This window comes from Betta splendens, chromosome 13 (assembly GCF_900634795.4).
Source record: "Betta splendens chromosome 13, fBetSpl5.4, whole genome shotgun sequence".
Classification (NCBI taxonomy): domain Eukaryota; kingdom Metazoa; phylum Chordata; class Actinopteri; order Anabantiformes; family Osphronemidae; genus Betta; species Betta splendens.
This window is the reverse complement of record NC_040893.2, coordinates 15,370,798-15,384,046: the sequence shown is the minus strand read 5'-3', so window position 1 is coordinate 15,384,046 and position 13,249 is coordinate 15,370,798. Positions and strand designations below refer to the sequence as shown.

General features: G+C 46.9%; 1 protein-coding gene across 2 annotated transcripts in view; it reads left to right on the top strand.

The window, feature by feature from the left end:
• epha4l (eph receptor A4, like) overlaps window positions 1-13,249 on the top strand; it is a 45,201-nt gene that overhangs the window by 11,028 nt on the left and 20,924 nt on the right. For both annotated transcript variants that reach the window (XM_029170258.3, XM_029170257.3), the window contains exon 4: window positions 9,091-9,246. In XM_029170258.3, coding sequence (XP_029026091.1) covers window positions 9,091-9,246 — 156 coding nt within the window. The remainder of the gene's footprint in view (window positions 1-9,090; window positions 9,247-13,249) is intronic.

Here is a 13,249-nt window from a genome sequence, read left to right as displayed (position 1 = left end):
ATTCCTATCTTAAGCTCCCTCCATCCTGTTACGACAATAGTAGGTGGCCTTTTTTATTATTTTTTTGCTTTTGCCGAAGTTCAGTGGCCAAATCAAAGGCCGCTTGGTTGCAATCAGTTCAGGGCTATGACAAAAAGCCCTGCAATAAAGGGCCACTCTGTAATCTGATGGGCTGTGAGACTGGACGCAGTGTCCATTTTAATTAGATGAAATCCCTCTTTCTAATCACGGCGTGGAGGAAATGGTTCACTGGATTATTCTCCTTGGAGAAACACACATACACAGAATGTGTGAAGTTTAAGGAGGAAATCCGTTGCAAATTTGGAGGCAAAGTTTTTCCTCAAAGAAAAAAAAAACAGGATAATTTATTACTGCAATAAAAACTAGCTGCTTTGCCTTAGTACATAAATTAAATTTAAACAATATCTATTATAAATAAAAGTAAAAGTTGGACATGTATGAAAAAAGTTTTAATTTATGGGTCACACATTGATGGTTCCTAACCACACAAATAAACCTAAAACCAGAGCAGAGACCTCATTCAGTCCATATGTCGTAGTAGAGCGAGAGGAAACTGGAAATGCTCGTGCACTGGGAGTCACCTGCCCTCAACTCTCCGACCCAGGAGCACATTCCTGCTGCTCCTGCATATGTATGTGCAGCGCCATGAAAAGTGCATTTGTACCAAACGCACTGGGGTTGTCTGTGAGGTGCAACCTCTCTGCGGGAGAGCTGAAATGCAATTTGTGCGTGTGGAGGTCGGGAGATGTGAGGCCGCAGATCCTCAGCCGAAGGCAGAGGTGTGTCTATGCCGGGGCACGTCTCTGGGATTAGAAACCCTGATCCGCACTGATCCTCAGTGAGCTGTCAAATACTGCAGGAAAGGGAGGGAGACAGAAAAAAAAGAAAAGACGCCGTCGCTTGAAGGCTCAGACCACGGAGAAATGTGACAGGAAGAAGAAAGAAGACACAAAGGATAGAGATCGGGAGTAAAACAGGTGATTGAAATGCATCAAAGGCATAAAGATATCCAGGTAAAGTGTGTGTGTGAGCAGAGAAAAGGCAGAGGGATGATGAATTGACTCCTGTCCTGTAACTCTGATTAATGGCTGGAGATGTGAAAGGTGAAGCTGGGGGGTTGTGGATACAGTCAGTGATCGCCCTGTGAACAACTTAAGTGTGGTCGTGTCACAACCTTTAACGGCGGCGGCTCCATTACAGCGGACCTGCGTGTGTTGTAAAGCAGGTTCACCTCACATTGAGCTGTTGTCACAATAGGTCTTAGACTAAAGAGTAAAAACCTACCAAATAACACTTTTAGGCACTTACTTTGTACATACACAAGAGCCCATTGTTCTTATTAAGTCAACATGATTTTGTCCAAAACAGTTCCCTTTTTTTGGTTTGTAGCATTTGGCAGCAACAGAAAAGAGAATAAAGGAAGTCATGAACACATTTTTGGCAGCTCTGTAAGGCATCAGCGCTGCTCGGTTCGCTGACAAAACGTGCCAGCGATGGAGCGTCACCCTAAGTGGTGAAAGAAACCATAAAGATAACGAGAGATAACTGAAAAGGGCAGGAAGCGACCAGCGTGCATACTTGGAGTGAAAGAAGCCGGGAGAAATACAAAACACAACTCAGAGGCTGCGCTGGCCTCCTTCCAGTGGTGCCCACACACTGCTTCAAAGGCAGCTGTGCATTTGACTCTCCCGTCGTCGTGGTGTCCGTACGTCTGTCCGCACATCAAAGCTGAAGGGTAAAGTGTTACACATTAGCGGAGTAACTCCAGCTAAGCAGTCGCCATTAAGCCCAGGCTCCTGTTACACACTCTGCAAGGCCAGGTTCAACGAGCCCCGGGGTCAGGAGAGGGCAACACATGCAGTCTGCACGAAGGTTTGTGGACATATACACAGGCTACTGACTGGGGAATGCACTCACACACACACACACACACACACACACACACAAACACACGAACAGGAGGAGACGGTTCAGAGCGGGTATCATTTCCTCAACGGCGTTGATGTCGTGAGACGAGAAAGTGGCCTTAGACGAGCGAGGCCCGAGTGACACCGCAGGGGGTCAAAGGTTAAAGCAGTGACAGCCACAGCGGACACCAGCATCGGACTGTCACGAGCTGTTGAAGAGTTAGTGACCCGGGGAAATTGTTATGTACCCTTAGTGAGTGTGACACACACACACACACACACACACACACACACACACACACACACACACACACACACACACACACACACACACACACCATGCGTATAACTTCATATAGCCCCACACAATGCACAAGGATCTAGGGGACAGACATGGACACACACACACACACACACACGTCTGCACAATAGAAGGTGTTGTGGGGCCCCAGACAGGCTGTCGTCTGGGAGTTACAAGTAGATTACCTAAACAAACAACCTAAAAATACCTTCCTTTTCACCCGCATGTCGACCCCTGCTAACCCCTCCTCATAAGCCACCAAACCGCTTCTGAGAAACTGACAAGGTTGATGTTAAACTTGCCCCAGAGACCGTGGACAACGGGGTAATTAAAGTTTCAGATGTGTTTTTCCCCACGCTGAGTGTTGACAGATGTGTGCTTACAGGCTAATTGTGCGTATTGTGTGTCGCATGCATGTTTTTGTGGTCTGATTTACTGGAGGAGAGAGACCTGCGTGTACTGTTTAGGTTAATTTAAATATATGGCATCAAGGTTGATGTTTTTTAAGGTCATTTCCTTTGAAGTTGTATTTTTTTTGTGTATGTATCTGCAGGTGAATATTCTCCCTTTTAGTTTCTGTGTTTATGCAGATTCCAGGTTATGTGATACAGAGGTTTTATTTTTGCTTTGAGGCGTATGTGATATGACTTGTGGTAATGACATCATGACTGTTTGAGTTTGAAGCTACCTGAAATGACACGCCCTGCAGTCAGACAGGCTGAAGGGCTGAATACTGGCGAACCGACGTCTCCGCACCATCAACCGTAATTGCTGATACTGAGCTGATACAGTCGTGACATCGTTTGGGCGTGGGGGTTTTAAAAAAATAAAAAAGCAGCTCCCAACGACGTTGAGAAACGGTGCTCGAATTCTTCCACCTGTTATTACACAATCCGAGACACATTATGTCTCAACACGGCAAAACTGAAAGTCTCTTTCATCTCATTGTTATGGTTTAATTTACTGCGACGCTCTCAGATGTCCATAAAAAACATAAAGATGTAAATAATTGGCGACAAGTCAGCAGAGCTGCGTGCGCTGATAGCAGCGCTTGCAGCACACGGGTTACATTTGTTTACAGAGCAGCGCATGAGGCCCCACTGAGACTGTTTCCCTATCGCTTCCTCTTCCTCTTCACCTATTCTTAGTGTGTGTTCTCTCCCTCCCTTTTCCTGCCCCATTCTACTCGCCGCGAGTAGAATAGCTTCGCTCCCCCGATTGTTTCGAGCGCCGAGCCCATGCGAGCGGCCCCCGCGCACAACACCATTAGCATAGCCCCCCTCCTCCCACCTACCTGTTCATTTTTTTTTCCTACAAATGAATTGAAATGCGGCTCTTTTCATTCTAGACATTTGAGAGAAACACGTCGGATACGCTGACTGCCCACACGCAACACAAGCTACACAAGCTAGTCCAGCGCCGACTAGCTTGCGCGCCCCCCCGGGGAGCTTGCAGAAACTGGAGCCAGACAATACCTTCCCTGAATTTGTTTTCCTCCCATCGTCCCCGCTGCACGCTCGCTAACACAAAGCCTGCATGGCGGATGTGCGCGTGCTCTTTTGTGCGTTTGCGTGCACGCGTGGCATTGCCGCGTGCGTCTGTGCAGTCCAGAGTGACTTTGAAGCGGCTCTGTGTGCATACCAGAGACTGCAGGTGTGGACAGCTTTGTAAGCCTCTGTTTGTGAATGCATCCTCGTCTTGTTTACCTTGAATTACAGTCCACTGCCCACCTGCCCCGTGAATCGTAGGTCACAAAGGGTCCTTATTGGGTTGGCGCCGTGCCCGGCTCTGGGTGGTGCCATCTTTGCGAACCTGGCATCCAGAGCAGAAGTGGAATCTGAGTCGCCCCCTCCCTGTCTAGCCAAACCAAACACTGTTCCATCAAACAAAGATGGATTTGTTTGCTGCCTATAATTTTCCGTCTATCCTTTGCTGCTCCTCTCTGTCCTTGTTCGGCTTCATCCATGTGTTCTCTCAGTGCTCTTTGCCCTCAATACTCAGTCTTATTGTATTTTTCTTTTCATGCCTCCTGCCTTTCCTTACATTCATCTTTATAACCAAGTTATAACCATATTTTAGGAGTGGTCCTTGTCCCTCCTGAAGTTCGCTGGGTGGAATAGTTTAGATTTTTCTGATATAGCCATTGTATTAATATTCATTCTTAAGGCCAAGGCGGCAAGAATGGGGGAGGAAGTTGAAGTGTACGTGTCAGTAGGAACGCGGAGTCCTGGATCTGCAGGAAGCCTTCAGAACAATATTTCAAAATTTGTAGTTATGCAATCTGAAAATTAATGGGAACATAGGTGGTACCCACACAAACCAGCACAGGACACGCTGGTCGTATTGTAAAAGTTTCACATCATTTTAAATCTGTGCTCTGCTCACATTTTTGTCTGGACATTTTAATTAGGGCAGCGTCCTGGGTGGTGCGTGTGTGATGGATCTGTGCTGCTGAAAATACAGTTATAAATCATCCAGCGTGTGACGGACAAACTGCTGGCAAGCCCTCGCACCCCCTGGAACCGGCCATCGTTAGCACTGATTGTCAGCGAGGTTGGCGTGCGTGTTCTCAACATTATTAGCGCCTCTGGCTTTTGTTCTTAGCCTTCATTAACGCGGAGAAGGATGTCAGGCCAGATGTCCCTGTCCGACTTTTTTGGTTCCGCATTTTAAAAGGTGGCGCGACGAGCGTGGGACCTTTCCCCCTGCCAGGTCCAGGTCAAGATGTGTGTGGAGTGCATGTCATCAATCACAGTGATCACGTTCGGTGGCCGTGTGTCCCTCATCCATCACACTGATAGGTTTCGCCGGCTGTGTGGCTGCGTGTCGCCGTCAGAGCCGGAGGCAATTAATAATCCCCAGTGACAGAATTAATGAGTGAACCTGCTCCACTCTCCTGCTGTTTCGGTGACAGATGCTAACGGTCACCAGCTAGTTATCCCTGCTAATCTGCCAGAGGTTCAGGTATGTTAATGTGGATCATTGTTTATTATCTAGGCCTATCTTTGTGGGAATAAATCATCTATACTTTAAACGCTTTCAATACAGTCGGGTAAACAAACCCCTGGAATAGAAATCCGTTTTAGCAGGAGTCTCACCTGAGCAATGAACAACGTTCCGCAGGGAAAACAAGGAAAAAAGGAGCCTGAAAAAGCACAAAGGCAGTGGGATTTGTCTGAAAAGAGATCACTTGCTCCTCAAGGTGCGGGAGAAGGAGAGACTCTCCTTGCCCTCGAGTCCTGAAAGGCGATCGCTTGGTTTTTTGAAAGAGCGGCTTTGTGAAGACGCCTCTCACTGCTCTTCTGAGGAGCGCTCACTGTCTGTTATGACTAAAAAAGACTGGCCGAGTTTTCATCACCCGAGGAAGATAAATCACGGCCTTAAAGAGAGGGAAAACGCTGAAGTTTGAACTTAATTTTCTGTCTCTGATTATAAGAGAGGCAATTGTTCTGCCTGGGCAGGTCCATTCATTGTGTGCCGTGTGCTGGGTGTTATATTGCTGGGGTCCTTGGACAGCTTTTGTAGCGCAGGTTTGCTCTCATGCTTCCAGTCTCTGGTGGATAGGACACCTTGTTGTGGAGGCTGCAGGATAACTTGCCCATCAGGCTTTGCATACAGGTCAGTCAAGATGGGCTGCAGTGGGTGGGTGTGTGGGTAGATGTGGTTTTATTTAGCGAGCATCGCAGCGAGCATCTACGGCTGTAAAAAGGCCGGTGTGGAGGTTAGTGCCACTCAAAGGGCAACTTAGCAGAGCTTTGCTCGGCTCGCGTGTGGGTAGCTATCATTTTATCATTAGCTTTGGCGCACTCCTATTTCTCGCTCACAGCTGCGTCAACTGTGTCATCTCCAACAGAAGTTCCTGTTTTTTTAACTCCCTTCACGCCGTGTAACCAATTCAGCCGGTCGATTCACCGCCACACAGACAAAACTACTCATTAACTCCCACAGCTCTGTCCCTCCACCGTCATCGCCGCCTTTCTCCCAAACACGGGACTGGGGATGGGGCGGGGGAGAACTGACAAAGAGAAAGAAAGACTAAAGCCAGTGAGGAAAGAGCTGCCAGAGGAGAAAAGGGGGGAGATTGTGATGTCCCGTTCAATGAGGGATTCAATTTTTTGCCTTTCCAGAATAGAACAGTAAGTCACCAGTCTCTTTGTCTGCCTTTGATCTCTCAGCTCAGGGATTTGGCACCTGACAAACCCCTCTCTGTGTGAAAGGAGGCCTGCCGAGAGAAAGCCTAGTGGGAGAGGGAGATAGAAGGTGAGGAAAAGTGAAAAAAAATAATACGGGAGAGTTAGAGAGCGAAGGGATACTGTGTAAAAAAGATGAGTGGAGGAATTTGGATAGTTCTGAGAGCTGTGTTAGAGGATATGATGAGGGCTTCTCAGCGCAGATCCCATAAAAACCAAATACATCGGGTCCGTATTTGCATCTGGGCGGGTTTGCCACGACCGGCCTGGATAGTGATAAATCCAGCGAGTCCTAGGGGAGATTCTTCTCTGTAGCCAGGGTCTCGTGGACCACCCACTACTGTGGTCGGTTCCTTCGCACACATTCAAACTCCTAATAGGAAACAAAGTCTCTATCTTTATTTGGGCACTGACCTCTCTTTTCCCCTCACTGTTCCTGACTGCAGGGCAGCCGCGGCTATAAACAAGCTTTCACATGTTGACATCACATTTTCAAACAAAATTTCTGAAACGCAGAGTTTCAAACCGCACATGCCGGACCACTTTTTTTTTTTTAGACGGGGATTTGAAGTTGTCCAAAGAATTTCAGGACAGCCCTTGGGGACAGCTTAATAATTGACCAGTGGAAAACTCATCAACCGTGCACAGTTTGAGGTAGCCTGCTCTTAGACTGTGCCCCTTTTAAGAGGCTCAGGCCGAAAGGCTGTGAAGCATGGGACTCAATTAACTCTTCCTCCAGCTTTTACCACGGGGGCATCAGCTCAAACAGCTGGTTGACCCCTGGCTCAACTCTAGACACTTTCCTGATCAGTGCACATGTAAAAGCCTTAATAGCAACTTTATGCGTGTCACCTGAAGCGGTCACAACCTCCTTAACAATACCCACAAATCCCAGTGTCCTTCTGTCTCCGCTGATGAGAGTGGGCGTGCACCGATCGCTTTAAAGACAGAGCAATAACACAAAGCACCTCCTGACTAATCTCTCCTCTTTCACTGCAACTGTGAAGAATAGGAGCGGAGGCTCCGCGCACCCCTGCCGGCTACAATCAAACAGACCCTTAGCTTAGCGCTAGCGGCTGAAGCTGCAGGGATTTAGGCCTGATTGACTGAGTGGGAGCGGGGCAAAAAGGGGCCCAGCAGGTAGCAGCTAGCCAGACCCGGTTAACAGCACACTACGCTAATCCAGCTGCTGGAGAGGAGCGGCTGCCGGGTAAAGAGTCTGACTTTATTGCGAGAGGGATTTCCCAGCATTTTAGGGGGTTTGTGGATTTCCTCCACTGTTTGTACGCGAGCTCGTCGGGTGTTGGGTTGAATGTGTGTTTTTGTTGGAGCGTGCACTTCCTCCTTGCTGCGGTCTACGCGGACCCGCGCTGATTTGATTTGTAGCGTGGCGAACACATCTGGGAATTTGTTTGTGTGACTGTTCTTTCGTGTGAAGGATCCTCTGATGTATTTATGACTGTGGAATTAAATTCCAAGATTCCCAACGTATTTTTATTTCTGATTATCTGAGTATGTGTTTGTGAAGAGCGCCTGCGTGTACAGGGGAGGACAGTGTGCAATTTTCTCATTTCTGTTGAGTATAAATTTACCCATCTGTCTCCGGTGGATCCTTTCACATCATACCAGGACCCACACACACAAACACTACTAAAACCCCAAACACCAACCTTCTGGCCTTAATACTATTCGCCGCCCACTGTGCATTGCAACTTTCTGACTGATAGGTTATTTGGTCCAATCAGTGTCGCGACTGTCTGCGTTGCACCTCTTGGAGAATTGTTCTTTTGTCCTCCTCTTCTGGTCCAATGCTCAGGGGGTGAAATATAATCCCGCCACTCTACTGCCATTATGGAAGGGGAAAGACGAGGGAGAAACTCCTTGAAAGACGAGCCTTGTGATCAAGCTGCCACTCAAGAGAAAGGCGAGCACTGTCGGCGAATGTAGGAAAAGTGTCACGTAGGTAACAATTTCGGGCTAAAGTATGTGTGTGTGGCTGTAGGTGTTAGCCTGTGCGGAGGGAAAACAGTTCTGTGAGAGTGACACAGCTCCTGGGGAGACAAGTGTGGTGGCATTCGTTTGTTAAATGGTCTGAAATGCCCCAAGTCTCTGGTTTCATTGCAGCTCCAAGTCCCGCCAACACATCATAGCTTAAACCCGAGCAAAGGACAACAGGTAGTTATTCGATCTGGTCTTTTTGTGTGGAGCAAACAGCGGCCTTCACTTCCCTGTTGTTTCTGATAATAGAATGCAGGTTTGAAAGCAGAAACGGGAGAAAACATTGACGGAAAATTGCTGAAGTTGAGGCCTCCGGGCAACATATTGTTTTCTCGCTAATTAGGGGAAATGGGCACGATGACAACATTCTATTCTTCTCTTCCGTTGGAAACTATTATAAATCAACTACAGTGCTATGGCAACATGCTCACAGACAACCACCCATATCCATTTCATGGGCAGGAGGGGATTTTCCACATTAATGTTTGATTTTTGTTGACGTGTAAACATTAAAACACCCAACAACTGCATTTAGTGCAGTTGCAACTCACGGTTGTGACCAACATCCTTCCTTACTATAACTCTCCACTGGTTTAGCTACACTTGCATTCTGGGCCCTACTCAGCTGATGTTGCATGTCTAACCAAGCCCACTGTCTCCTTTCATCTTTCAGCCTGTAAGATCGGTTACTACCGTGCTTTGGCTACTGATGGCGCCTGTTCCAAGTGTCCGCTCCATAGTTACTCCATCCGTGAGGGATCCACTTCCTGTGCCTGTGACAAGGGATACTTCCGATCCGAAACAGACCCGGCATCCATGCCCTGCACCCGTAAGTAAATCCCTGAAGCCACAATGGACTATAATTTGTAGGCAACAGGTAACTGTCGTACTAAATGTGCTGATTTATCCTGCATGAGTTAGCAACATAGTACAAAATGAACCCAAGTGCACAAACACAAGAGCTTTTACCTTCACCTTAAGCTGCTCGTGGATTCTCTCACATGAAATGCCAGCCTGAATTACCCACTCACACGGGCAGTCCGCGCTCGCGAAGCAAGCAGCTGCCGGTTTAATAGGTATCTTTTGATTCCAGGTGGTACTTAGTGATCAGTCATGGTGACAGAGAACTAATGAGGGTATAAAGTGCTGCATCCCAGATGCAGTCTTCCACAGAGAGCCTGCGAAACAGCAGAGGAGGTTGAGAACAATGAAGAAAGACAAATAGAGATGAATGTTAGCAGCAACGTGGGGATGTGACGAAAAAAAGTGGAGAAACAGACAGATGGAAAAGTCCAGATACACACAGAGAGTGACTCAGATACTGATAGAGGAAAAAGGTCGGGCGCCCAAGACAAAGAAAGTGGAACTAAGACTTCTCCCCATCTGGTTGTGTGAGTCAAGCTCTCTCCTCCTGACTCACCGTGACTGTGATAACAAATAGTGCCAACAATCTTGTTGTCTAACCATACATATTCATTGTCTTGGCCTCATTTTCACTTTGAGTGATGTAACTGGGAATTGGTACTGGTACATATACAAGATAAAGCACAGCTACGCATGTTGCGTTTTTTGTAAAGCATATGTCACAACTCGGTTTTTACCACCAAAACATCTGCTAAGTTGCTCAGTTCACTATTTGGCCAAAGTGATCTGACATTTTAATAAATTCATCACTCAACAAAACTAATTTATTGATCCTGACGAGCACCAAACCCTGTGGAGCACTTACAGCAACCGTCTAAGCGGCAACAAAACTGAACAACTGCAAATGATTCCCTTGCTGAACAGTATCTGTGCAGACTCATACGTTATGCCTGATTGTGACATTTTTCCATGATCAAAAACAGTTACACTCGAGCCATATAGCGATAAACTCCATTGGGTTTTTGGCTTCTTGCTGACGCGTTTTTTCATTGCTCTCCCCAGTCGCTAAACCGTGAGCGAGCTCAGACTTTATTTCCAGCAAATAGAAAAGCTTTTATGAAGCCATAATCCACATTGTCATTGATTTTGCTTCAATCATGTGGAAATAGGAAGGGAATGAGAATATGTTTGCGTAGAGAAGAGGCCAAGGAGATGATGGAGAAGCGACCTCATGTTTACAGGTTACGCTCGGCTGTTTCCAGTCAGCAGACTTCGTAACGGTCACGTAAACAAAAAAAAAAACCTGGTTTCTACATTGGATGTAGACGATTAGAGGAACCAGATTTTCTCTGGCAGGGATGTAGGGAAGATTGATTTCCCTGCAGAGCGGAAGAGCAGCTGAGACCCCAACACGACACAGCGAAGTTCGCTCGCTCCAGCACATGGTTCCGCTGTAGACGCAATGGCAGCTATTTTGATAAGTGATTAATTATTTGTCTAAGCCTAATTTTCAAGCAAAAAGGCCAAATGAGTTCATCGGAGTGTCAATGACTAAGTGGGGTCATCATTTCATTATTAACCAATTTTTAGTGCTTCCGGCTGCAACAGGCCATTAAACAAAAATCAGACAGAAAAACACAAGGAAGCAGCAGATAATTAATCATCCAAAAGAACAACAAGCTAATTGAACTACAAAGCATCTGCACTGCGCAAACGTGAAACTCAAATCAAGCCTTGGTTTGTTGCATATGCACCTTAAATCTAATTGTTATGTATAAATCCCGAAATAGACATGTCACATATCACATACAGTTTTCAACGTCATTCATGAATCCTATAATTCAAAGTTAATACAGCCCCATTGTTCTGTTTGTTCTCATGGCATCTGAACCTGACTGCTTCAAGCAACAGCTGTCAAGGCTCATTACTGGGTTGATTTTATAGAACCCTGCGATGCCACCGCCACCACATTCCTGCTCCGAACATTAGCAGGAGTCTCTGTCCAAACTTTGCCCCGCCGCGTCAGCCGGCCCACATTTGACCTTTGACCCCTCACCCCGTCTGTCGTCTGCTGTTTTCCTATCCCATGCCTCTCTTTTTCCCCGTCTCCTTCTCTCTCACACGCGCGCTAGAGCTCTGTAATTACAGCTGTCACTCATACATACCTCCGCATCCACATTTTGTTTTCGCTCCCTCGTTCTCGGCCAAACCCACTCAGAGTCGCAAACGGAGCAGATGAAGAAAAAAAAATAACCTCTTAAAACCATTTCCCAGTTTGCCTCGCTGAAGGTCAGGCTGGGATAGAGCCAGCATCTCTGGTAATTGGGGTGCATGTGTGTTTGTGTGTGTGTGTGTGTGTGTGTGTGTGTGTGTGTGTGTGTGTAATTGAAGACGCTCTCTCCCTCCCTTAGCTCAGGGTCTAGCAGAAGATGGTGATTAAAATTGGATGTTGTGCAGCTCCGTCATTGTGTGCAGACGCTGGCACCTTCTTCTCGCATCCTTTGCCTGTTTGCAGCAATTGTTCTTTTGATGTGTGATTATTGTGTGCTGCGTTTCATTGAAGCACTTGTTTTCCAGATTAGAAACGAGAACCAATCCACTCCTTTGCCACCCACATTTTGGATCAACCCGCCTGAGGAATTTGGCAGGATTAATAAATTATATCACTTTTTAGAAACAGATTTTTTTTGGGGAGATGTTCTTTCCTGCAACGTTTGCTGTAGATACTTCTCAGTTTCAGGTTACGTGGCTTCTTTTGAGATTCTGTCTGATCTTGTTTGTTTTACTCTTCTTTGTTTGACTTTTCTGGGTGCACAGATTCATTCATGACAGGTTTCCTTCTGTAAAAACATTTTAGCATGTAGTTCACATGGTTTGCTTTAGAGATTCAACAAGCTTTAGGCGTCGGCGAGTATGCAGTTTAATCAAATGGTAATCATACACGTTAGTGTATCAGATTTAAATATGTTCAAGGCCTAACTGGGAAACTGGTATAAACACACACACACATCCACCACAGGGCAGTAATGACAACCAGGGACAGACACCCATGGGAGCTAGTTGTTCCACTTCATTCAGGTTGTAAGGAGGGGCTGTTCTCCATTTCGGGATTTCTGTTGGCCCTTGATGTGTTTCTCAGATTTTCCCTAGTTTTCTTAGCGGTGATGGTGGAGGAAGAAAGGGGGACAGAGCATGGAATGATCCCAAAGCAGGGAGGGCTCGAGGGGGGGGCGGCCAATGAATCCCAGCCGGATGGTAATAGCCGGGTCGATGCTCTGGCCAATTTAGCCTGCTCTCTGCCTCAGCCCTGCGCAGCACTCGTTAACAATTACTGATAGCAGGAGACAGGGAGAGGACGGGAATGTGGAGAGGAGGACGATGGGTGAAAATGAGAAAGAGGCAGACGGAAGCAACAGGAAATAAGGCCGTGAATAGGTGGAAAATCCGAAGGAGGAGAAATCCCCAATTTCACGGGAAACGTCCTGAGTGACCCCCCGGATACCAACTCGGAGAAGTTTTTGAATTTCAAGGCCGTGCCGGGCTTATTTTAAAGGTAGGTTGCGAGAGACTTGTGCTCCTGTCTCCCCTCGCCATTCTCTCTCCCAGGATTAATTACGGAGTGTCAGTCACAGCCGAAGGCTCTCCCACGCTCCCCTGCTCCCACTGGTGCATTCTGGGAGAGCGACAGGTACAGGAGGAGGTAGATTATGTCTGTGTGTATGTAGAGGACAGGGAGGAACATTGACATGTGGTAAAATGTCTTTAAGGTTTTATGAAGTCATAACTTTGCCATAGCAGGAAACGAACAATCCAGTTGTGTGACGCAATAATGTGAGACTCATTCCAGCACACACACAGAACCGTAGTGCACCGAAGAAAGAGTCTCCACACTGTCAGACATCCAGCAGAAATGTAACCTCTGTTCTGTTTGGTTTATGACAGCTAAAGTCCAGATAACCTCTAGGTAA